The sequence below is a fragment of the Centrocercus urophasianus genome, unplaced genomic scaffold (genome assembly GCF_019232065.1).
Source record: "Centrocercus urophasianus isolate 14NV4802_14NV808 unplaced genomic scaffold, USGS_Curo_1.0 seq_37, whole genome shotgun sequence".
Taxonomy (NCBI): Eukaryota; Metazoa; Chordata; class Aves; order Galliformes; family Phasianidae; genus Centrocercus; species Centrocercus urophasianus.
The window spans coordinates 5,700,384-5,727,050 of NW_024884944.1; the positions used below are offsets into that span (position 1 = coordinate 5,700,384).

The 26,667-nt window shown below is 49.9% G+C and overlaps 1 protein-coding gene across 1 annotated transcript; it reads right to left on the reverse strand.

Annotated features, from left to right (window-relative positions):
* Nucleotides 1-12,758: 12,758 nt before the first annotated feature.
* On the reverse strand, nucleotides 12,759-24,167 carry ANKK1 (ankyrin repeat and kinase domain containing 1). The gene is given in 10 exon segments (XM_042831858.1): nucleotides 12,759-14,107; nucleotides 14,458-14,503; nucleotides 14,999-15,117; nucleotides 15,372-15,527; nucleotides 15,637-15,686; nucleotides 16,157-16,308; nucleotides 16,888-17,182; nucleotides 18,175-18,483; nucleotides 22,837-23,073; nucleotides 23,569-24,167. Coding segments are annotated over 10 exon segments (3,312 nt in total).
* Between the last annotated feature and the right edge of the window lie 2,500 nt (nucleotides 24,168-26,667).

The window sequence follows — 26,667 nt, forward strand, 5'->3', positions numbered from 1 at the left end:
TGCAGTCCTTATTTTGTGATTCAGTATTTGTGTTCGAAACTTGAGTTTAGCTTATGGAGTCTTCCCATTCCTGCATTTCCTCCATGGCTCACAGCCCCATGCTGCGGTGTAGCAAAGCAGCTGGGGGACCTCCTGCCTGCACCGATGCTTCCCTGCTTGCTCCCGCTGCGGCTGTGGGTCTGTTGGTCCTCCTGACCAGCTTGTTGAATCTTGCTGAAAGGAAAAAGAGAGCAGAAAAACAAAACAGAACAAAAAGCCACTACCTCTGTGGTGAACATCTCCAGTGAAAACACGGCTCCTGGAGAGTCAGGAATGTACATTATCCATCATCAGTACATGTGACGGCAACAAATGTCCTCATCCAGCACTGTAATTAAAGAGAGACTTGCAGAAGCTACTCTGATGTCATCTGCTTGTTTCATTCTTTTACCAGAAGCTGTGACAAAGCTGCTTTGCTGTAATGGGTCAGTCATACATCATACAGACACAACAGGAAAGGATGGGCTGTAGGTGAGACCTTGTATTTTTTCTGACTTGCTTTGCAGATCAGTCGCGTTTCTTCTTTCTCCCTTATCTCAGTTTTTGTCCAGGAATCCCAACTTTTGTCTAGACAAAGCCTCAGATGTGGGAAAGAAAGGGTGCAGAGAGCCAGGCAGAAAAGGCTCTTAAATCTCCCCATGTCTCTTCTGGTCTAGACAGAGGCAGACTGGGGAGGGAGGGATGACAAACAGCCGGGCGCAGTCGCACTGGTACTGCTGGCACAGCAGCTGCCTGCAGTGACTTCTTGGCTCTGCCCGGCCCGCAGCAGCACAGGCTGAAGGCGGTGATTGAAAGGCACTGCTCCCACCAGGCCACCATTCATCTGCTTGGCCTGCAAGAGTCATGAAAACAGACAAAATGAGCCAAACTCATCCACCAACCTGCCACCAGTTTGGTGCGCAGCAATAAACAGTCCTGCGGAATGAACAAATTCTCAGTCTCCTCGTGAAGAAAACACACACAGAGCACTATGGCACTGCAGGCAATCTGTGTAGGTACAATATTTTTAGCACTATAGCTATGTAGGAATGCATATGCCCAAAAAACCTAATTCTGGACTTCACTGCTCTGAGCCCACCCGAGGAGAGAATCCCCACCACCAGCAGCACTACTGAGGACGAAGGAAGGGCTCACAGGGAGCTTTTCTCCTCCTGCCTTTCTCTTGTCTTATGCTAGAGACTGCTAGAATGTGTGAGAGATGTTCATTTTGGAACATTCACACTTCTGCTGTGCTTATGCCACACTGTTTCCTCGTGCCAGCTGCTGAGATATTAGACACTGATGCAGGAATCAATCCAATAGATGCACACAAACCTCAGCCAGGCTCAGCGCAACAGCAAGACCTCAGCCTCAGCCTTGGCTGCAACACCACTGGGGTTCTCTCCAGGATTAGTTTTCATTATATGACAAAGCAACCACAAAACCCAGCAGCTGTTCCTGCTGCCAGGGCAGAGCTACCAACATAGAATTCCGCTTGATGGCGTTTTGCTCCTCGGCATGAACCAAAGGCCCCAGTCTACTCAGTCTTGAGCCAAAACAGGGCAAAACGATAATTTCTTTTTGAAATTGAAGTTTTACAAAGAAAAAGCATTTCCAAAGCTATCAAGTTCAACTCAGACAATGTCCCCATTCTAACCCGACGGAGTAAAAGAGGTTCCAGGAAGAAGCAGCAGGACATACACACAGCAGAAAAATGAATACCAGTTGTACCTGTTAAATTAACTCATTCTCTGTAATCAAGGCTTTAATAATTAAAACAGGTCCCTCAACTCACATCTTTCTGAGGATACCAGACTGTCTGTTTCATAAATAGCTTTTGACTCATAAATAACAACTTTATTCACCAAAGGAAGAGCAGTGATGATGGACTAAATATAATTAAGGTATAATGAATAATTAACAGACCTAGAAATTACTTTAAAGAGAGTTAAAAAGCAGAAGTAAACAAACCTCAGTTGGGAGAAAATGGGGTCATAGCTTCAGGCTTTCTAACTGCACCAAGTATTTGCTACTAGCTGTTCATTTAGCAATGCAGCCAAGAGGCTGGTTTTGCAGACCACAAGGAACCACAAAATTAATGTTTGCAAAAAATCTAATCTTGTCTGCAAATACTAACAGTGACAAAGGAGCTGACAACCGAGAATCTCTGCAGATCTCATAAGCTCTGTCAAACCATAAGCTGCAAAATGTACAGAGCTTCAGAGAGAAACATGGGATGTGATAAGAACAAGATGGGTTATGACACCGAAACAGAACTGGTGAATTTGCACATAGGCTGCAGAATGCAAGTCTAACAACTTGGCTGGCTGAAGGCAGGGACACAGAGAAATGCATTCATTCATCAGTAGCACAGCACATGTTCCCTCTTGTCCCTTATCAGACAAGAGATGGTGGCCTCAAGTTGTGCCAGGGGAGGCTCAGATTGAACAACTGGAAAAAAATTTTCTCCAAAAGAGTGGCCATTGGCACAGGCTGCCCAGGGAAATACTGGAATCATCATCTCTGGAAGCGTGCAGAACCACAGAGATGTGGCACTGAGGGATGTGGTCAGTGGGCCGTATTGGTGGCTGGTGGATGTTTGGACTGGGTGATCTCAGAGGTCTTTTCCAACCTGAACAACTCTTATTCTATGCACTGTTTTGCTATAAATGGTGTTACAAGTCCAGAACAACAGGGATCCAGCTCCTGCAGTACATATGAAGGCTGGAGTCTAGATGAGAAAGTCACACCAAATTAACCTGGGGATGGAGATTTATGACTGAATTATTGCGGCTTGGCAATTTACTGTGCAATGGTAATTGAGTTTGGGCATGTTCTCAGCTGGTGGCAGATATGCAGTAAACTGCTCTGGGCTACACTTTCATTATGCTTGCAGTAACTCCCTTAGCTTTCACTTGCTATGAGTGAGGACTGTGTGGCACCGTATCACTGCTGCTGTTACCTGCTTGGCCCTTGAGCCCACTTAACCCAACCCTTCAGCAGTGTGAGTTGCTCTGACATCCTGAACATCTTGTTAACATGAAAACACTACTTTTGCAAGAGTCTCAGCAGGTTTTGGACAAGTCCCACCTTTTCTCTCTTTTTTGTTGTTGCTGTTTGTTTCATGATGGCTGTTTTGTTGCTTCCCCCTCCTGTTACTTTTGTCCTCTGACATCTCCCTGCACTCACTGGTGTCTCTGGGGATGAGCCTTCAGAAGAGCACAACTGTGTGCAGTCGCAGGAACAAGCCAGCCAACAAATGGCCCTACTCATCTCTCTGGGGAGGCAACAAATATTCCAGCAAAGTGAGGCAGGTCAGGCTCAGCAAAGCCCTGTAGCAAACTGTCATTCCCAAAGAGACCAATTCCCCAAATCTTTTCTAAAGAGTTACTTTTTTCCTGCTTGAGGAAGGCAGATAAGCTTGTCCAAAGAACAAGAATAAAATCTGCCATTACCAGAGAAGCTCTCCTCTGCCTCTCTGAGAAACAAGCTCTGGTGGAGAGCAGCAGCACAAGTGCCACGGAATGAGTCCAGCTGTGCCCCAGACTTAAATCCGGCCATAGCCAAAAGCTGTCAGCATCCACAATGATTTTCCATTTCTGAAGAAGTTCACCTCTGGGTTAACAGCAGCAGAGAAAGGCTCATTTTATAGAACATAGAATAATTTCAGTTGGAAAGCACTTCTAAAGGCCATCTGGTCCCACTCCCCTGCAATGAACAGGGACACCCACTGCTCCATCAGGTGCTCAGAGCCCAACCTTCCTTTATTACATCTGATTACTGCATCTTTTTTGGTCCATCCCAGCCAGATCTTCCTCTGCATAATTGCTCCAAAGGGAGATGGAATCTTTAACACAATATTTTTTGATGAGTTGCACTCATGCAACTCAGTATATCATGAGTATTTGTATTCTGGAGCTATTGCAGACAAGAAACCAAGGAAAGCTCTGGGATATTCATTCCAGAACTCCCCCTCGTCAAGTGGCATTGGATGGAGAGATTTGTTATAAAACCAGATGTAAGCTGTTCATGCTGATCCCATGTGGAAATTTGTTGCCTTAGGCTGAACATAAGTGCAGATGGATGCACAAAATGGGTGCACATTTGCAGATGTGGACCTAAAGACCCCACCTGGCAATCTATGCCTGGAATTTCCAACTCCAGCAAGTTGGACACTCACCCAAAGAAAAGCTTTGGTCTCACCTTCTTGAAGAGGGGAGCAACTGATTAAATGCAGCAATGCTTATGAGTGACTCATAAAGGCATCAGCAGCATTACCTGTGAACCAGAGCACAGCTTTTCAGCATGGGTACAATGAGCAACTGCCTCTTTGAAGCATGATGTGATTCATTCTGTTCTTATAGGGTTTTATTCTATTTGTAAGTCACATATGCAGGAGAACTAGGCCCATGTTGTAGTGATTGGTAACAAAAAAAATAAATGTTTTGTATACCTCTAATTTGGGACTTGCTTATTGTCAGGTGCAGCTATTTGCAACCTGATTTAGCTACAGTGCAGCATTGGAACAAAGTCCTGTGGGAAGTGATCTCTGTAACAGATGGCTCTTAAGGACAAGTTAGAGAAATATGTTGCATAAAACCATTCCTGAAGACGACAGGATACCATCCCAGAGTTCCTCCCAGCCCTATTCAAAACACTCTTGGAAACACCCATCGTTGCCAGAAAGAGAGGTGCAGTTCAGTAAAGGCAGTGTCACATGCAGACAGCCTTTGAAGATCCATTTGTGTGATAAAACGTGGCAAGAGACTTGTCACAGCCTTGATCTCATTCCCTGCTGCCTCCAAGTCTGGATCACTGCAAGACATAATGGCTTAGAGCAGGGTGGGAATGGGTTGGACAGTGGGGAGCCTAAGATCTAACAAGTCATCTTCAGAGCAAGAACAGAACAATGAGAGATAGGGAAGAACAGCAGCATGCATTCACAGACAAATGGCATCACAGGCAGGACGTGCAGGGATTTGAATGGCACCGTGCTATCATCTACTGAGCAGATTAACACTGATAGAGAACACAGTGAGATAGAACTCAGAACACAGGTAATGCCAGGAATGGATTTCTGCTAGAAAAGACCAGAGTGTTTTGTCTCCTTTCCAGATTTCTGTCCGGAAATTTTGCAGATGTAATTCCAATTTACCTTTATCAACCTTTACTTTGATTCCAATAATATCAACACAAAAACATTTGATGTTAATGCAAAACACAAATGCAAACTGAAATACTTCATTTCAAGGAGCCGCCAGTCCCTTGGACTGCACCAACAGGGAGAGGGAGGGGGTTGTGCCCCTCTGCTCTGCCCCTGCAAGGCCCCACCTGCAGTGCTGTGCCCAGGCCTGGGGCTCCCAGGACAGGAGGGATGCGGAGCTGCTGGAGCGGGTCCAAAGGAGGGCACGAGGATGCTCAGAGGGCTGGAGCATCTCTGCTGTGAAGGCAGGCTGAGGGAGCTGGGCTTGTTCAGCTTGGAGGAGAGAAGGCTGCAGGGAGACCTCATTGTGGCCTGCCAGTACTTGGAGGGAGCTTACAAACAGGAGGGGAGTGACTGTGTACAGAGCCTGATGGGGACAAGGGGAATGGTTTTAAAGTGAAAGAGTGGAGACGTGGGTGAGCTGTGAGGAAGCAATCCTTTGGTCAGGGTGGTGAGGCGCTGGCGCTGCTGCCCAGAGAGCTGTGGGTGCCCCATCCCTGCAGGCACTCAGGGCCAGGTGGGATGGGGCCCTGGACAGCCTGAGCTGGTGGGGGGCAGCCCTGCCCACGGCCGGGGGTGGCACTGGGTGGGCTTTGAGCTCCCCTCCAACCTGAGCGTTCTGTGTCTCTCTGATTTTCAGATATTCTCCTTTAACGAGTTTAGCATGGAAAACTGAAATCTTTCACTGAAATTCCCACAAATTACTTTCACCAAGGCAAAAGCACTTCTTCTGGAAAGAAATTTTTCAGCAGAAAATCCATCATTCCATGATAGGCATGACAAACCCCACTTGCTCACTTCCCCTCAGTTAGGTTGTAAATTTCTCATGTGAAAAATTATTTCTAGACAGATGCGACACTAAGAAACCACTTAAGAAATCAATAACAGTCACAGCTTTCACTTCTCTGGTATGAACGTGAGATGTGGCAGGACCATTCCTTGCATCCACAGATATATTTACTCTCCACTGGATTTGTTTATGCAGCATTGGTTGAGAACCGTACGTGTTAAGAGTCGGAAGGGAAGCAAGAAGCAGAATGCTGATAGCATCCATCATACTCCAAAATGCTCCATGAATGTCTGAGGACTTGGAGATCCTATGAATAGAGCTGTTTTCCTTTACATAAACAACCTGAAAAGATCTAGAAGGTTTCAAAGATGCTATAGAGATACGGTAATGGGGGTAGCAACCATTGGTCACTTGAACTCCCACCAACATAATGCAGACGCTGTCAGTGCATGGATAGTGCTAGCAAATAACTCTTTCCCAGGTTATGCAATTTTAACCCTTAGCACCCTAGCCTTTTCCCTATGGGTCTCTTTGATGGGAGCAACAGGAATCAAATGCAGACTGCTGGTCCAACATCCCCAAATTGTACCCCCGTGGCTCAACGGAGCAAAGGGTTGTAAAGCTGCTCGAAGAATTGAAGCCAGTGATACCTTTGGTTCACTGCAAGGGAAAAAACAACAGCAGTCTGAATAAGTAAGAGAACAGAACAATTGCTTGTTTTCCTAAAAAACGAATAGGAGCTGCTCGCATTCAATCTCCCAGCCATATCTGTGTAGAGATATTTTATGTCACCCCTGCTTCAGTATGTTTCAACAGCAAGCATTTAATTAACTAAACACATCTGAAATTGCAAAAGAACCCAGTGGCCTGTAGAACCGATCCTCCAGCATCTTCCACAATGCATAGAGCTAAATAAATGCAAAAGACTGCAAAATCAGACCAAGAGTGAATTACACTCATTGCACATACACGTCTATAACTCTGCAAGGTGCCAGATGACAGAGGTTCAGCCTGTCTGGCTTTAACTTGTTTTCCACTTTCACAAGCACAAATCACAGAGAACCCAAGTTTCAGATGCTTAAAGTCCTTTCTGTCCCACGCACAGAAGTGATGTCATCTGAACATTGCCCCTTGGCACTGTAAAGCATGTCATTTTGAGAGGGATTTGAACAACAAGAGAAGGCTGTCAGGAGCAATGACCTGGGGCTGCTCGAGCAGTGCACGTCGGCTGGGGCTGCTGCAGGTGTAGATGCAAGGTAGCACTCCCAAGCCAGGTAAGCTTGGCCTATGTAGGCTGATGTGAGATCATAGAATCATCAAATCATGAGGCTTGGAAAAGACCTCTAGATCACCCAGTCCAACCATCCACCTACCACCAGTGTTGTCCACTGATTGTGTCCCTCAGTGCCATGTCTCCGTGTTTCCTGAACCCTGTCACTCTGTCCTTGCTTTCCATCCACAGACCTCAGAGCCTTTACAGATACTGTCTACTAATGACCTTCCCAATCTTGTTGCAGAAATTAGGCAGTGGAAGAAAATCAGAAATGCAACATGCATTTCTGCATTTCAGTGAGAGAAGCAAATCTGTGTGCTGGAGGAACGCAGCGTCCTGAGCAAGGCTGTGAGGAGCGCTGCTCTGCTTTCACCCAGGCAACTGAAAATAGCATAAAGACAGGATTTTCATGAGACTTAAGGCTGGCCTTTTAAAGAATCTCAGTGGTGCACTTGAGCTGGTGGAAGATTTAGGTCTTGTTCCTGCTCCTTACAGCAGGCACAGCTGACACGCACTGTCAGCGCTGGCAGCTCTTGCTTAAGAGATATATGGATGGTTATATCATGTTATCAGCAGGGACAAAAGACTGAAGCACATCTGAAGAAAGGAAAGGGCGGGGGGAGGGGGGCTTGAGGTGAAGACCCACGATTAATTATAGAAATAACAAGCAGCAAGTTGCACAGTCACAAAGAAAGTGGGGGCTGGAATGCAGCTTTCCAGAGTTTGTAAAGACTCATTTAACTTCTATAGAAACTGAGTAGCAAACAGGTAATTTTCTCTGAAAATTGCTTCTATCACCTCCGTAATGTTCTGCAAGAGGAATAAATTTCCCTTGTGCCTTCTTAATCCCCTGTTATTTTCATTATAAATTTAATTAAGCTCTTCTGGAGAGCGCTCCATGACATCTGAGCTGAGTTTTGTTTTTCTGTCAGAGCGATGATAGAAATGAGCTATTGAATTATGTGGCAATTGGATTTCTTTATTTTGTGTAAATATTTCAAGTGACAGAGATGCTCATGTTCCCCCAGTGGTGCTGAAGAGAACCCAGCAAGGCTTTGCTCCAGCTCAGCACTGTGCCTGTGCTCCTGGGGATGCACGCACGAATGGGAAGCCAGGAGCTGAGCAGTGGTGCTTCCAACTCCCATGTCAGAGATTATAGAACAGCTCAGGTTGGAGTTCAGCTCAAAGCCCACCCAGTGCCACCCCCGGCCGTGGGCAGGGCTGCCCCCCACCAGCTCAGGCTGCCCAGGGCCCCATCCCACCTGGCCTGGAGTGCCTGCAGGGATGGGGCACCCACAGCTCTCTGGGCAGCAGCGCCAGCGCCTCACCGCCCTGACCAAAGGATTGCTTCCTCACAGCTCACCCACATCTCTTCTTTTTCACTTTAAAGCCATTGTCTCTCATCCCATCACTATCAAACCACGTGATGTCCCACAGCTCAGTGTGAGCAATGACTGCAATCAGCCCGGACAGGCTGGGAAACAGGCAGAAGACGGTCCCTCACGCCTCACTGTTTTCTCCTCCTATTTGGAGGTTAAAGCATGTGAAATGAGCACCAGAAGTTTCTGTCACAAATCCAAGCCCCTGGGAGCACTCATCAACAAAAGCTCTCGCTGGACTGACTTGGGTTACTGCTGTGGGTTTGGGCTGTTCTTGGGGTTGATGGATTTCTTCATTTGTAAGTTCAGGCAGACAGACATTCCTGCTGCCAGTCACATCCATCATCTTGCAGAATTTCAAGCATCGCTGCTAAGAAAACATCTTCAAAGTGGTATTGGAGTAAAAATGTCACACCAAGGGAGAGCTGTCTGTCTGTGCCTCATATTTAATGCAATGCCTCTGACAGCTTAACAACAGCTAAACAGCTTAGGTCTCAGCAAGAGATCTCCAAGCTGTATGAGAACGAGAAACAAGACATTTTAATTAGAGGCAAAGCTTCCAACTCGCTAGCAGCACTGCTCTGCTCAAGGCTGTGAGCAGCTCTGCAGCTGCATGGATCCAGTCCTGGCACTGCTGTGGGCAGCACCACAATGTCTGTCCCCAGATACCTATGTGGTGACACTGGGCACATCCTGAGGACATCCAGGTTTGCAGTGCTGAAGGACACTCCACAGGGAGGCAATGCTTGGTGTTGGCCAAGCACCCATTCTTAACTCTACTGTTGTTGATGACAATGTAATGAGTTTTCCTTCAGCATGCCAGTGGAGGAATAAGAATGTAATACAGGTGTTGTCTATTTCATTCTCCTGTAACACAAATCCAGGCTACAAAGTTCTTTCATCTCACTTGCAGCAGCCTCTAATCCCACCCTGTAAGTCTTCTTCCTCCTCCCTTTGAAAACTGGCACCAAATAGTTATTATAAGAATCAAAGTGAAATTAGCAGATGTTAAGGATTTTTGTTTGCCTTTGCTTTACATCTTATCAAAACTGGATAGTCTGACGCTACAAGGAAGCAGCCAATGAATCAGAGAATCACAGAATTGCTGAGGTTGGAAAAGAGCTCTAGGATCATCCAGTCCAACCACCCACTTATACTGCCCACTGTCCGTGTCCCTCAGTGCCACATCTCCACATTTCCTGATCACCTCCAGAGATGGTGACCTCACCATTCCCCTGGGCAGCTGTGCCAGTGCCCAAACACTCTCGTGGAGGTTTTCCTAACATTCACTTTGAACCTCCCACGGCACAACCTGAAGCCATTCCCTCTCATTCTGTCACTGTTACTCAGGATAAGAGGCTGACCGCCTCAGCGCACCACACCAGCGATGAACAAGATGCATGCCACACTTGTTGAAGGCCTTGCTGAAGTCACCCACGTGTGCTGCAGGAGGGGACAGGTGTGAGCAGAGAGGAGCTGCACCTGTCATTGAATCACAGCCTGACGCAGTTTGGAAAAGATGTTCAAGATCATCCAGTTCAACTGTCCTCCTACCGCCACTAAGCCGTGTCCCTCAGTACAACATCTGAACGTTTCTTGCATACCTTCAGGAATGGTGACCCACCACCTCCCCAGGCAGCCTCTACCAATGGCCACTTTTTTGGAGAAGCTTCTCCTAATATCCAGCCTGAAGCTCCGCTGGAGTGACTTGAGGCCATTCCTCTCCTTCTATCGCTGTTACCCAGGAGAAGAGGCCGACCCCCAGCCCTCCGCAATCCCCAGTCAGCGAGCTGCAGAGAGCAGTGAGGTTTCCACTGAGCTCCTCTTCTCCACACTGAACAATCCCAGCTCCCTCAGCCGCTCTCCTGCCCAGGTCCCTCCGAAGGGCTGCCTGCCCTCAGGCAGATCCACGCTTCCCCAGCATGGTGTTGTCTGCCAACTTGCTGGGATGCACTCAGTGCCCTCATCCAGATCATCAATAAAGTTATTAAGTAAGAAGGGCCCCAACACCAACCCCTGGGGAGCCCCACAGCTGGATGTAACTCCATTCACCACCATCTCTGGGCCCGGCCCTCCAGCCAGTTCTTTCCCCAGGAATGAGTGCACCTGTCCAAGCCAATTCCATTTCTTCCAAAGTAACATTGTTCATTTCCCCACAGAATGCGGCTCAGTTGCAAACAGTGCCCACACACCAGCAGCACACAGAGCTCTGCTCCTGTGGCTGGAGGAGGTTTCCCAGTTTCTCCCTGCCTGGAAGCAGCCCACCTCCTGCCCTGGGTTTGGCAACGCTCCGCTATGAGTTCAGCTTGTCAAATTTCAAAAGGAAAATAAATGTGCAAGAAGGGACAAAGGGACGTTTTATAGCAGTCACAGACACTGCAGCCACCCCACCTGCTCTTTTATTTAGCACAGTCCAGACAGCTTCAGTGGGTTGGAGCTCAGGCAAGGGGAAATGTACGCTGCATTAAGCAGTGAAATACAGTTATGACTCACATATGGCAATATATCTTCAGTCTCATGGAGCACTTAAAGATGCTTCTGTTCTGTCTTTCTTCTCTGCTCTGATCAAGCAGCTGCCAGCTTTCCTGGGACAATGAGCTCTTCTTAAGCCTGGAGTGAGCTACTAGCAGATCCTCCCTATACAGGGCAGCTCCTGTTGTTGGCTGGGGTGGAAAAGGAGTTCCCTGCCCTGTGGCATTCGCCCTGAATAGAGTAAACAGAGCTGTGGGTTGTTTACTGGTATTGCCACATCTTTCTAGCTAAAATGAAAGAGAGAGACATCATTGCGTATGAGTCTGAAATGGCTTAGCAGATCACAATGGGAGCATCAGAAGTGGCACAAAAATGCTGCTCACTGCAACAAAATCCTTAAAGGCTACATGTTTTCCACAAAGGTCATCAAGCTCTAGAAAATCTTCCCAATAGACATAAAAGACAACTTCCCACTGGTGACATCACTTGAACCTTCAGCTGAAAATAGCAGGTTCTGTTCTGTACCAGCCTGATCTGGCACCCACAGCAGGGGTTGGAATTAGATGAAATGCAAGGTCTCTTCCAACCTAACCCACTCTATGACTCTGTGATAACTTCATTTGGCCCCAAAGTCTCCCCAGCTGCCACACTGCATCACCTGCACTGCTGCCTAACTTGCTTCAGGACAATCCCACTGATTTCTTGCCTGTAAAAACAACCCTTAAAGTAGGACCAGATGCATAAATAGGATGCATTTGTCATCACGCCTTTTCTACGCATCCACAGAAACATCCACAAAAACATACTATCAGCAAAAAAAATTTGAATCTAAACAATTTCATTCAATACCATGAGCAACACTTTCCAGACAAGCCTGTCTGGTCAAAGAGAAGAGGAGCCTGAGAGCAGCCTTGCAAACTAATAGCCCTCAGCTAAGGCAGGAAGGAACCCCACCTGACTGCATACACCAACTGCACCCATTTCTTGGTTTATCCTTCAAGCCGTCTTCGGAATGACAGCCTGAGTGGTTAAGGGATGGAGTGGAATTACTTTGCAGTGCATTGCATCCATTTAAATACTTCTCACCAGAGATTTTTCTTACTCGGTTTATTTTTAATAAAGGCTCTTGTTACAAAAATGAGATGTCAGAAAATCTGACACATCACTGCACCATTTGCTTGGTGTCTATTTCCAGCAGCAGGTGAGAAGACTCAATTCCCACCTGCGCCAAGCTGTTTTACACCAATCTGCTCTGTCAGAAAACAAAGAATAAAAGCAAGAAAACATATGGAAGACACCTGTATGTGCACTGCTATGCATGATTCCAGCAGTGTCCGCTGTAAAATGGAGTACACATATCCTTTTCCATCCCCACGCAGTGAGTATCAGAACAGAGAAGCACAGCCTAATGCCAGCATCACCAAGCCAAAAGGGGCTATAAATTTGATCACTCTCAAAAATAACGTGCCATCTTCCCTCTGTAGCTCTCTTTTATTCTTTTAGTATTTATACTCAAGAATTGCCGTTGAAAAAAAATCCCCTGTAATCACCAGGTGACTGGATATAGTGACTTAAGGCTCTGATACTGGAAAATTTGAGTGATAAATGCCAGATGCTACGAATCTACAAATCTGTCCTTCTTGGAACAGTTCTGGGTCTTGAAATCTGAACATCATTCACCAGGGTCCTATTCTGCAATGTATTCATCTGCGAGTCCTTGCCTTGGAGCAACGTAATGATGTTTTCTTTCTGGTGCCTAATTGCCAACTGGAGGGCCGTGCAGCCAGTAATATCTTCCACATCGAGCAGAGCACCAGCCTTAATCAAGGTCTTTATAATGGCCATGTTGCCCTTGAGGACGGCGAGGTGCAGCGGCGTCCAGCCCACTTTGTTCTTCACGTTGACGTCTGCCCTGCACTCCAGGAGATTGATGACAGTCAGAAAAGAGCCCCTCTGCACTGCAAAATGCAGGGGGGCCCACTCAGACTTCTCAGCGATGTTGGGGTCTGCCCCACACCTCAGCAGCTCGCTGACCACTGGCTCTTCACTGTAGCGCGTGGCCAAATGCAGCGGTGTCCAGCCCATGCTTCCCCTGACGTTCAGCTTGGCACAGCTGTCTTTCAGCAGGTGGATGATCTCGATGTGTCCTTTGAATGAAGCCAGGTGCAGGGGGGTCCAGCCTTTGTCCGTCCGCAGCTCGACGTTGGCTCCGTACTTGATGAGTTTCTCGCAGATGAGATATTTCCCCCTCACCACGGCCAGGTGCAGGGCGCTGTAATGGTTTTGGTCCAGGCTGTTGACACAGGCCCCGTTCTTCAGCAAATAGTGGACTACCCTGAACTTCCCTCTCTCCACAGCCACGTGGAGTGGAGTCCTGTGGTTCTTCTGCTTCTTCTCCAGGTCTGCTCCCTGACTGGCGAGGAGCTTCACCAGGCCGACGTGCCCAAAGCAGGCTGCCACATGGAGGGCGGTTTTCCCATCCACCTCTTGGGTGTTGGAGTCAGCTTGGCGAGAGAGCAGCACTCGGGCCACATTCTCAAAGTTGTTCTGGGATGCCAAGTGCAGAGGGGTCCACCCGTCGTGCTCCTGAGCGTTGACATGAGCCTGGTGGTCCAGCAAGAGGCGAACAATTCGGTCATCCCCATTCTGAGCAGCAAAGTGAAGAGGTGTCCAGCCATCCTCATCGGGCATGTTGGTGTCCGCACCGTGCTCTATCAGCACCGAGCAGATCTCTGGTGATCTCTTCTGAACAGCCACGATGAGCGGGGTGTAGCCACAGACCGCCTGGCTGTTCACATTGGCTTTGCAGCTCAGGAGAAACTTCACCTTTTCCACGTTTCCTTGGATCACCACGAAGTGAAGCAGTGTGAGGCCGTTCTCATGAACTCTCCAGATCTCCTGATACAGGATGTCCTCTGGGCTTTCCATCTCACTGTGAGAAGGTGGGCCGTGAACCTCCTGGTGGCCGGTTCCTAAAGGCAGGGGAAACAGAACACCAGGGGGGAGAAAGGCAGAGTGGAACAGCTCGGTATGCACAAAACAGGAGGGACAGCATGCGGCTCCTCATGTTGTGTGATGAAATAAAAGCGTCCTAGAGATAGGGAATGTGAAATGTTTCTTTCGAAGCCATGAGATGTTCGGTCTCTGCATCATGGGAACTTATTTCCCATATAGTTCATTTTGTTTAATTTCAAACGAAAAGTCACACACAGAGAAAACCTCCTTGAGACATATACTTATCTCTGGAGAGCAATGAAATATCCTATTCTTCTGGTTTCCCTCTTCCTTATCTTTAAATGATGAAGAAGAGTTCCCTACTTACCACTGGCTCTGGCGTCTTGAGAGAAGATAAGCTCTTCTTTGTCACTCTCATTTTCGGGAAGGGGGAAAGAAAAAAATGTAAGAGAAAGTTGCTTATTTGCATTATATATCTTTTGCACAGATTTATTCTTTGCTCCAGAGTTTTGTGTTGTCATTCGTGTGTTTTTTATTCAATCCTGAGAGCAGGGCAAGTCATGACACTAACGGGCATGCAGGAGCCTGAAGATATCTCAGGACATCATGAGACTTTGCTCCTTAGCTCCAACTTTTTAGATATGACAAAGCCACCGCAATAGAGCTGTAAGAAAGGACCTTTCTGTTGGACCATCTATCGTTTAGCACAGTGGGCAGCTTCCTAGATTGATTTGGACTTTTCCCATCCCCATAAATGAATGACAGATGTGCACCCTATGCAAGCACACACAGGGTGTTGAGGTGCTCTGATGATAAACAGTGATGGGAGAGGAAATACTCCCTCAGGAGCTAGTAAGAAGAGGGAGGGACTCAGAGCACTTCCCCAGGCACTAAGCAGCCTTGCTCACCTGCTGGTTCCCAGCAATGGCAGGTTTGTGGGACATCTTTCTGACAAGGCGCTCGTTCTCCGGATCCACAACAAGGCTTTGTATCAGTGACAGCAGCATGTCTGTTTCTACAGGGATATCTGCAGGAGCAGGGAGACTGTTAGCTGTGCAGATTACCAAGTCAGCACCCGGGGCTGTGGGAGTCCTCTGTTATCCTCTGCATGGGGAGGAAGGCAAGAGGGACAAAAAGGATGTGTTGACAGCAGATGGGTACCAAGCATTGCCAAAGCGACAGGTACTTTATGTGGCAGCCAGTTACATGCAAGCTTATCCCCCAGTTGTTAATTCCTGCAGCTGACCTTTGCCTAATCCATTCGCTGTTCAAATACTGCACCTGTAAAGCTCGGTCTTTGCTTAGGGTCTTGATCCCAGCACCTCTTCATCAAGTCCACCATCTGCTGGCATTCCCCTGGCCAGTCGTCACTGATGGGTTCCAGGCAGGGCCTCTTGCCTGCTGCTACCTTGACGATGATGGCCATCATGTTGGCTCCTGAAAGAGTCACAGCAGCATACATTGGGTTTTTTCTCTGTGGAGGTGGCTGTAATAAACTTTTAATGAGTGCAGAGCATGTAAGAAGTGGATTCACTCTCACACTTACCTGCATAAGGCTTCTTCTGCATAAGCACCTCCCAAATGACAATTCCAAAGCTGCAATGAGAGATTGTGAGCAATCATTTCCATAGAGTTCTCATCGGACACAAACATAAAATCCACTAATTACTTCTGTCTTCCCAAGAAAAGGTGTCCTTCACGATGGAAGAACTGGGATTGCACCCACCACACCCCCAGAGGACAATATTCTATGAATCATCACATACATCTCTGATGTCTGCCACAACGCTTGAGCAGAGGATGAGTGACTTATAGCATTTCTCATGACAGCCTACATCCCTATACAGCCCATTTTATTCCTATTGCGTTATCGAGTGCCTGACTGGTGCAAGAGCATGTGACCACATGAATCCCCCTTTGCTATTTCTCTCGGATCACTGTGCAGTGCAGTAGTGAAGGAGCTGACAGACATCCAGAACACAGCTTTTATAAGTGGGCTGCAAAGCAATTTGGCCAGAAGGATATTTGAATGCTGTCTCACCCATGTGCGGAAAGGCAGCCCTTACCTGTACACGTCGTATTTGATTCCTGGAGGTTTGGTGTTCTGCAGAAACATTTCTGGGGGGATGTAGCTCAAAGTGCCCCTCAAAGCAGAGCTTTCAATATATTGCATTCGGCTTGACTGCTCCATCCATTTGGAGAGCCCAAAGTCTGAGATCTGCAAGCAGAGAACATGACATTCTCTCTAACATTCACCATCTCACTTCTCCTCATTTTAGCTGGGAGATATCTCTGTCCTTCATGATCAGGAATATGAGGAGGCGTCTGATAGAACTGAGAAAACCCAGCTAAAACCAAAATCAGTGCTTTTCACCGAGTCCAGCAGCATCTGGATCAGCATTTTCCTCTGTATTCCCAGTTCTGGCACAATTGGGGCAGTGAGGTGCTGGCACTGCTGCCCAGAGAGCTGTGGGTGCCCCATCCCTGCAGGCACTCCAGGCCAGGTGGGATGGGGCCCTGGGCAGCCTGAGCTGGTGGGGGGCAGCCCTGCCCACGGCCGGGGGTGGCACTGGGTGGGCTTTGAGCTCCCCTCCAACCTGAGCGTTCTGTGATTCTATGAATCTCCTACATAATCTGGAATATGTCATGCAATTTGTTTACCAGCGGCTTCTTGCAAGCTGCAGATGTCGATCTTAATGATGAGTGTTCCTGAAGATCCTTGTTAGGCTTCTGGACTCAAAACAGCCTATGTACTACCAAGAGAAATGACCTGTCCCTGCAAACAATAAGGCCATACCTTGACATGCATATTCCCATCAAGGAGGATGTTCCCTGGCTTTAGGTCTAAGTGAAGCAAAGGAGGTGTCATGCTGTGCAGGAAATTCATAGCCAAGCCCATCTCATGGATAACCCGGAATTTGAGCTGCCATGACATTTTGTGAGTGGGCAGGATTTTCTCCAAGGACCCTCTGGCCATGTATTCCATCACTATGCCCAGAGGGCTGTTGCAGACCCCGTAGATAGTTACAATGTGCTGGAATTTTATTTTCTCCATCTTGGTTGCTTCTTCCATTAGACAGTTCACACTAGTTCTGGGTCAAAAAAAAAAAGAACCAAGAGATGGTGTCAGTGCTGATCCATAGGTGGAGTTCCTGTACAGCAGTTTAGGGCTATCCAAGCAGCCCTGTACACCCCTAAAAGATTCAAATTTCCCTTGAATTGGTCCCGAGGCAGTCTAGACAAGTCTGCACATTGCTGCCAGCTCTGCCAGACATGCTTTACTAAATCTTTGCAGTTCCCAACCTGCTGAACAAGTCGGGGTGCCCAGAGTGTGCTGACAGACATCAAGCAGTACAAGTGTAAAGACTTCTAGAAGTTAGAAAGCATACCCTGGGAATGAATCTGAGCTCACAATGACATCCTGCTGGGCCACCCTCATATCTAAACACAGTTCAGCCGATCAAAACCCTCTGCCAGACTTTCTCCAGTGGAACGGACCCCACACTGGGTTACCCCAGGCGTGTTATTTCCAGTAGGAAGGCTCACTGCAGGAAGGCACAGCCTGCAGCATGGAGTGCTGCACAAGGAGGGACCCGTGTGGTTTCTGGCTCCCTTCTGGGGTAGAGCTGCAAGGCATGGCCCCCACCTGCTCCCTTCCAGCACAGGATGGTGGGTGCTGGCACAGCACTGCTTAGCCCCTGCCCTCTTGCTTTGGGGGTATCCATAAGATTAAACTTTCTTGAACTGATACATACAGAAGTAAAACTGATCAGCTTGATTCTCTTATTCCCCAGAATAGAAAGACTAAATGCAATATGCAGAGCACAAACACTGCAAACCAAAGGCATGGTCACTGCCAAATTAAGCCATCTCCACGGGAGTCAGTAACATCACAGGAAAAGAAATATCAGCATGTGGCTACAAACCAGACGGGATTCATTCAGCTTGAATGCAATAAAAATTTAGAATAAATACCTTCATCAACTCATCTAGCCCAGCAACAGCTACTGGAAACTCCTCTGCTAATAAGGTTTAAGACACACATACATGCCAGATTGCAGTGCTGGAGGAGAGCAGGCATTACCTCTCTGCGCCGGGGTCGTGCAGCAGGTACGGGGAGCATTTCACCGCATAGACCGTCCTCCACTTCTTGTGCTTGACCTGGTACACGCACCCAAAGCCCCCGCTGGCCACTTTCACCCAGTCCTCCTCGAAGTCCTCCTTGCTGAAGACAGTGAGGCTGCCACATTGCTGCTCTGTCCCCGAAGCCATGGCATCAGAGGCAGCCCGGCACTGCCAGTTGCTTCAGTGTGTGTAGGAATAACTGTGGAGCTCCTCCACACCCAGTGGGGATGGGGAGGTGCGTGGTGAGCCAAGGGGTGGGTCTCCAGACCTTGTATGTAAGGAACATGAGCACGTAAAACTGAGAAACTGCTTGAAAAGAAATGTAAGCAGCATGGAGAGGCAGGGAGCAGGGATGAAGGAGCTGCTGACTGCCTGGAGGGGCATTTCAGGTCAGGAAAGCACAGCAAGGAGCTGGTTGAGGCAGTTCAGCCAGCTCTGGCTGCTGGCTGCTTTGGTGGTGGTTGGTGAACCCACTCACAATGCTCCATGCTCCATAGTGCATGCAGCAACTGTTGTGGGACATTGATAGGATGGCTCAGTGAGCAACAGGCCTTCCTGCAGCTCCAGAGGGCTCCTGCACTTATTACCAACAGATCTTTATTCAGAATCGTAGATTATAGAATGGCTCAGGTTGAAGGGGAGCTCAAAGCCCACCCAGTGCCACCCCTGGCCGTGGGCAGGGCTGCCCCCCACCAGCTCAGGCTGCCCAGGGCCCCATCCCACCTGGCCTGGAGTGCCTGCAGGGATGGGGCACCCACAGCTCTCTGGGCAGCAGCGCCAGCGCCTCACCGCCCTCACTGCCAAACCTTCCTCAGCTCCACCTCAATCTCCCCTCCTGTAGTCTGAAGCCATCTCCCATTCTCCCATCACACAGACCCACTGCAGAGTCCGTCCCCTCCCTTCTCACAGCCCCTTCAGATGCTGACGGGCCGCTCTCAGCTCTCCTTCTCTTGCCTTCTCTTCTCCGTGCTGCTCAGCCCCAGCTCTCGGCCTGTCCTCGCAGGGAGGGCTTCCATCCCTGCCGCCATTTCTGTGTCCCTCCTCTGGCCGCGCTCCAGCAGCTCCCCGTCTCTCCTGCCCTGAGGACTCCACCTGTGGACGCAGTGCTCCAGGTGAGCTGTCACAGCACAGCAGAGGGGCAGGAGCACCTCCCTGCCCTGCTGCCCGTGCTGCTCTGCCTGCAGCCCAGGGTCCGCTGGGCTTTCTGTGCCGCCAGGGCACACTGCTGCCTCATGTCCAGCTGCCCCCCACCAGTACCCCCGGTCCTTTTTGGCAGGGCTGTGCTCTATCCTTACGTCCCCCAGTTGCACTGACAGTGGGTGCTGCCATGACCCAGGTGCAGACCTTGCACTTGGCTTTGCTGAACCTCCTGAGGTTCCCCTGGGCCCAGAGCTCAGCCTGTCTGGGTCTCTCTGGATGCCTTCCCATCTGTCAGGAGTGTCAACAGCAACACACAGCTTGGGGTTATCTGCAAACTGCAGAGGATGCGCCCAATCCCACTGTTGATATCACTGATGAAGATGTTAATGAGCACCGGCCCCAGTACTGACCCTGAAGGACACCACTTGCCTCCCATCTCCATCCAGACGCTGAGCCATTCACCACCACTCCCTGGGTACGATCTCCCAACCAGTTCCTCCTCATCAAACAGCCCACCCATCAAATTCATAGATTAACAATTTGGAGAGAAGGATGTTGTGGAGGAGCGTGTTAAAGGCCTTACTGAGGTCCAGATAGGTGACATCGGTGGCTCCTTCCTTGATCACTGATGCAGTTACACCATCAAAGCCACGTGGTTGGTCAGGCAGGAGCTGCCCTTGGTGGAGCCATGCTGGTTGTCCCATATCACCTCCCTTTTCCACGTGCCATAGCACAGCTTCCAGGAGGATCTGCTCTGTGATCTTCCCCCACGCAGTGGTGAGGCAGACAGGTCAGTAATTCCTCAGGTCATCCTTTGTACCTTTTTTTTTTTTTTAATAAATGGGATTTATATTGCCTTTTTCCAGTCAACTTCATCCTTATTTATCTCTTATGACCAGCTTACCCTAGTTGTGAAAGGGACCACTTTAAGAAACAAGCTTTCATCACATAAAGCATAAAGGTGCCAGCTCTTTATTAACAGTTTTCACCTTTACAATGCATGCAGGTACTGAAGCTCACCTTTGCAAGAGGCACCACAACACTGCACAGCGCCGGCCCTACAGGATGCAACTGAGTTCTGCAGATAGCAGTGAGTGCAGGCACTGCCCCAGCACCACACAGCACTACTGCAGGGCCACACACAGCTGCAGAGTGATTTCTTCCCAAAAGCACAGCTGCACTGCTGACGAATCTCGGCAGCCCAGCACCCTGTCACAGCTCCGGAAGGTTGGGATGTGTTACCAACAACCACTGAGCAGCCCTCAAGCTGCAACTTTGCACAGAACCTGCTGTGATTGCAGATGTGTTGCAGGGAAGAGGGCAAAACTTTGGTGCTGGGGCACTGCTCCTTTGTAGCTGTGTTACCTTCGATGCACACACTCTTGGACTTGCTCTGTGCCTTAACTCTCCAGCAGTTTAATGGCACTTGTCTGGGGCATAAACAGCATTAACAGCTTAGCACAGGGACTACCTCTGTGGGTAAGGCGATGTCAAAAGGCGTGTGGTGCTAATTTCCACAGCACTACTGCAGTGCAAGGAATGATGAGTGCTTCTGCAAAACAGACCCTGAACCCTGACCTAGAGGTTTTAGCTACCTGGCAGATCTATTCTCCCCTTTGGGTGGGCTGCTTCTACAGTCCTCTACTCTGCAGTCTGTGGGCTCATGCATGCAGAAGGAAAGAAAGGAAGGAGAGAGATCTTCCTCCCTGGGCCAACAGGTCTACAAAAGCAATACAGTGTGCAACTCAAAAGCGTTTGCTTTTCTGATTACTGTAGCAGTGGAGTGGGATAGGCAGGACCAGGCAGTTATGTGTAGTTCATAGGCCACGGATTTCTCCAAGTTGTGGATAACTTAGGTTTTTGGTTTTCTGTCTGTGATGCAACAAAAGGCAGATGAAGACACTGCCCAAGACAGCAAAGCCAGTCAGGGATCCCAGCAGAATGGGCACCAGCATGGCAGAATTAGGACCTGGAAAGAGAAAAATCATCTAGCTGTGAATAGCATTAAGGGAGAGGAGAAAGGGGGTTAAAATCCCTTCTTCTTTCCAGCATGCCAAGCAGGGGTGGCTGCTTCTTTCCACAGAGCAGCCTCAGTGACAGCCATGCCTATGGCAGGAGGTTGGAAGTAGGTGATCTTTGAGGTCTCCTCCAACCTGAGCCATCCCATGGTTCTGTGGTGCTATGAATGGTAGTCCCCCCTCAGACACACTGCCTGCTTTGCCATAAGGTCTCATCAATAAATATTCTTAGCAAAAAAAAAAAAAGAAAGCAGTCAGACATACAAGAAATTAATTGACTCTCAGAGATGGTGGCAGTGAGCTCTGGAGGTCTGTCATGCACTTGATGTGCCAAACTGAATCCCTCTCCATACTAACAGCTGGGCAACATCTAATTAACAGAAACCAGCTGCTGCCTTTCAACTATGGATGAGAAGAAGAAAAAAATGCTCCATAAATTGAGCTGAGATTTCTGCAGGATAGAGCTGCAAGCAGGAGACCCACCTTCTGCAGGTTTGTACTCTAAGCTGTCCACTGCTCTCAGAACTGGGCCGAACGAGACCAGGTTGTGTGGATTCCCATGCCTGTTCCTGTCCCCTGGCAGGAGGAGTGGCTCTGCACCAACAAAGCAATCCTGAAGAGATGGGAGTAATGAGCAGAGCCCAGCACTGCCTGCCTCGTAGTGCTGTGCCTCTTCAACACATGGCAGAACCACAGTGAGAACGAGGCACTGGCACGGGTTTGGCAGGCACCCCATCCCTGAGTCTTGCCAAGCTTGGGGAAGGAAGCCTTGGATCTTTGGAAGGTGCTCAGATCAGCGAAGGAAGACCCTGCCCATGTACCTGCTCACAGCCTGTGTGGCCCTGCAAGCAGACATGGAGCTCACAGTGCAGGTAGGCCACGGAGTGATTTAGCATCTGGAACAGCTGGATGGTGAAGCTGGCAGCTCCGGATTCACTGCTTGGCAGTAGCTGGATGTGTCTGCATTCAGCTGGCAGCCTGGCAAGGGCAAACAGAAAAAAGCTTCAGCTTCCAGCACTTCCCAGGTAAGGGCAGGGAAGGGCAGACACTGCTCTGCATAGGCTGTCTGCCACCATGCCCCAGGCAAAAAAAATCCCCAAAATCTCAGTGTCCCAGCCCGGATGTTTGCCTGCTATTGTTTCTTGGATGTTTATTGTGCTAAAACCTCTAAAACAGCTGCAGTAGTGTGGTTCTCATTGCCTGACTCAGATGCAGCAGCAGCACAGGGGTGAGCTCTCACTGTAGCCAGGGTCTCCCACCTTTGGGCTGCTCTGCTCCCAGGCTGCGTGCTCCTCCAGGAGGAAGGGCAGGAGGATACTGTACAATGATAACACTGCACAAGAAAGTGGGACAGGTTATTTGTATGGGTCAAAGCGTGAAGGAAGGACAGCCATGTTTCTCATGGTGCTGATCACAGAACATGTTTCCCAGCCCAGCCCCACCTGGAGCTCCTGGTGCCATACCTGGGCAGCGAGCAGCACACGGCGCTGGGGCCCTGCAGGCTGCTGGATGGTGTCACACAGCAGGAACGGAGCCGCAACACGGGGTGGAGGCTGCTCTGCACAGCTACAAGAGCCAGGAAGGTGTCCTGGGTGGGGGGTGAGCCCTGCAGCCCCATGCTGGTGTCTGCCACAGGGCGCAGGGTCATCCGCACCGTGTAGTTCCCGGAGCCACAGAGCTCATCGCTGACAACTGCAATGCTGCAGGGGAAAGAAGAAACCAGCTGAGCCCAACTCTGCTGTGCAGCTGCTTAGTGCTAGAGTCGGTTTCCTTGGTGAAACCAAACAGATCTGCAAGGTGTTTGCAAGCAAGTTGAATGAAATGAAGAGCAAGTAGACCCTGGTGTGACCAGAACCACCTCCTGCCTCTGCACAGCCGTGTGGGGAAGGTTCACATTTAGCTGGCATGTCTCATTGTGCCAGCAGATGCTCCCACATCACAGAGATGCACGTAGAGCTGTTTAGGAGGAGAGGCAGAGAGTCAAAGGCTGCTGTGCAAAAGAAAGCTGGGTCTGGAAGGACAGCGCTAACATCAGAGATGTAGAAAGATTGCTTTTTATATATATATATATATATATATATATAATACATTTATGAAGTCACTGCAGAATGGACTGAGTGCTTTCAAACTAGCCCATGGAGCACTGTAGATGTTGATCCCTCCGCTCTCTGAGCGGCATCTCCTGCAGCAATTACCCGCTCAGCACGGTGCCCTCCGGCTGCACGGCGCTGCGGCGGCGGGGCTCTCCCGGCTGTGAGCCCAGCGGTGTGAGCTCGGTCACAGAGCCTTCGGCTGCTTCTTCTGTCACCTCGCGGGGTCCGACCTCCTCTTCTTCCTCAGTGCTCAGGAGCAGCCCCACAGCCGATCCTGTTGTAGGCGTTCCAGGGTGCTGCCCAGCGGAGCCGTGTGTCTCAGTTGCAGCTTCTGCAGACGCAGGTTGCGCTGGGGATAAAGCAGCCTCGCTGTCCTGCACTGCTGCGGGGCGCTGCTCCGGCCTCGAGTTAAACACAGCTGGCAGAGGAGTGCTGCTTCCTGCGAGTCCTGTTTTCCTTGCACTCGTGCTGACTTCAGCTGGCTTTGCATCTTCTCCCACGTTTCCCTGTGCTCGGGTGCTCCGGTCGTGTTTTGTGGCTGATGGCAGGAGAACGTGCATGGCCACAGAGGAAGGCGGGCCTGCACGGGACCCAGTGTACATTCTCGGACGGGTAACTGCAGCCAGCAGCTTCCCAGATGTTGCTGTTTTCACGTGAACCTTTGCTGAAAATGGTGACAGCACTGGTGTTGGGGTCTCCATCGCTGCAGAGGGCTTGGGCACGGTGGGTGTGAACTCCAGGTGCTTGGCAAGGTCGGGCCTTAGAGATGAGGGTGAGGTTGGTGTTGCCCTGGGATGCAGAGCCAGTCCCGGACAGGCGGTGCTGCCCGCAGCTGAACCTCTCCTTTCGCTGCCAATGGGAGGCGCTGGGGATGCTGGTACGGTGCTGGGCGCAATCCCAGCTGGTGACGGCAGCCTCCGGAGCGGCTCGGAGCTGAGGATGCTTTGCGGTGTGGACTGCAAAGGCACAGTGCTTGTGGGCAGCCTCAATGGGTAATTCGTGGTCCTGGCTGAGCGCAGACACTCAGCGCACTGCGCACGGGCAGAGGACGGTGCGGGGGCTGAGACCAGGCCAGTGCCTTGCAGTGCTGCTTCCTTGCTGGGCTGAGCCGGATCCACTGCCTCTGCGATTGCAAACGGAGGCTGGGCTGGGAGTGGGGGATCGGGCAGTCCTACGGCTGGTAGTGATAAAGAAAGCAATTTCCCAGCTGTGAGAGGTGTTTTGGGGGCAGTATGGGGGATGCGTGCGGACACCACTGGGATGTCATGGCTGTGCTCAGCAGTAATTGCATTCACACCTCGCTGGTTGCTGAACAAGAGGGTTTTGTGTTTGCCTTCACCCTCAGGAGAGGCCCCCCCCTGTAAGCCTGGTCTGTCGGTGGGAAAGAGGATAAATATGGGCTTAACCAGGATTAAGCTGGAAAAACTCATGTTTGGTAAGTCCCCTCGATCTAATAATGAAGCATTTGACACTGTGAGGATTTGCTGAGCAGAAACCAGAGTCCCAATGCTGATATTTGGGAATTGCATAGGCAAAGGGGAATCCTGTGTGGGAAGCAAGCATAGCATGCCATCGGTATTTCTAAGCAGGAAGGACAAATATGGGAATGATGGTAACACGCTAAGGTGATCTGTTCTGATAGCACTGAGGTTTTTGGTAGGTGTGTGGTGTGATGTACCCGACTGCTGCACCAGCAGCTGTGCCAGGTGTGCTGGGATCCCATCAGAAACAGCAGTTTGCACCACTTTGGGATGTGCATTTGTTCTGGGCAGGCTTTCCTGAGCAAAAGGTGGGTGCAGAGACCTGGAATGAGCTGAAGTGGGTGAAGTTGGTATGTGAAGTCCTTGCCCAGCAGAACTGGGGATGCCTGCTAACTGGGGTCCAGCAGGAGGAGCAGATACACCTGTTGGCTGAAGTGCTGCAGGAACAACATCAGGAGTGGGTATGCCCAGGGAGAGTGCAGATGTAGCTCCTTTTGTCCCTGTAGTAGTCTGGAAAATGTTTAAGGTGGACATCTGTGACTGGCTTACTGAGGATGCACCAGCAGAAACCTGTGGCTTCTCAGGGAATCCGGATTTTTCAGGTTTACTTGTCATCTGATGATCAGCATCTTTTTGCAAAACCGGGGCTGTGCTTCCTTGAGAGCTCCTGTGGGCTTCCTGGGAGGAGTGCTGTTTGGTACAGCTGAGAGTCCGGGGCAAAGGGAGAGGCTGCGGTCCGTCAGCAGCATTAGTGGGCTCTTGAGATGGAGAGTGGGGTAAATCACCACGATCCAGGGCTTCCAGAGGCATCAGTGGGGAAGAGGAGTGTGCACGGCCTTGCAGAACATCCTGCAGAGCAGGCAGCTGGGCTGTGTGTCCAGACCCGCTTACAATGGCTGCTGTTGGGTTCCTGCCCTCACTGCCTGCCATCCCTCGCTTCATAGGGGAGAAGTGACCAGCAGTTGTCTGTGTTGTTCTAGAAGGAACTGCAGCAGGGCCCCCTGAAGCTGGTTTTGGTAGGAATGCAGAAGTGGTGACCTTAGCAGCTACACCCCGAGGCTGTGCAGCTCTGCTGTGGGGCTGTGCCTGGGGGCTTGCATCTCTCGGCCTTTTGCTGGTGGGAGGTGCTGACGGTGGATTGGTCACCATCTTCTCTCTGGTGGAAAATGGAGATGCTGTTTCTTTTCTGGGAGGATGGAAATGTGCTGTTGAAGTCAGAGGAGATGTTTGAAGACTTGGTGCCTCCCTCTGCTGGATGCCTGGGGTGGACAAGGCAGGAACACTGTGCTGCATCCCTGCACTGGGAATGGGCTGAGGGGTGCCAGCACCAGAGCCGGCCGGGCTGGTAATGGTGGCAGCCTTTCCTGAGGGATGTGGGTGGGTGGCAGCCCGTGGCTCCCGTGTGGAAATGGGGCTGCTTGTGCTGCTCAAGAGCTCGTTAGGAAATGGCTGTCTGTCCTGGGGCTTTACAGCAGCTGCCGTGTGCCCTCGCTCAGACCCCTCCACATCCCTCACTGGCTCCACTGGCAGCGTGGCTGTTGCTCTTGCAGCCACCTCTGTGTGGCTGGGAATGAAATCTGCTGTCATTTCATTTGTAGGATCGGCCGCCGGAGTCTGAACATAATTGGTTGCCTCACCCAAGTCGTCTTCTGTGACTGACAGCGGACTGGTCCCAGATATTGGTTGGGGTTCTCCAGGAGAGCTCAGGTCTGGGGCTCCA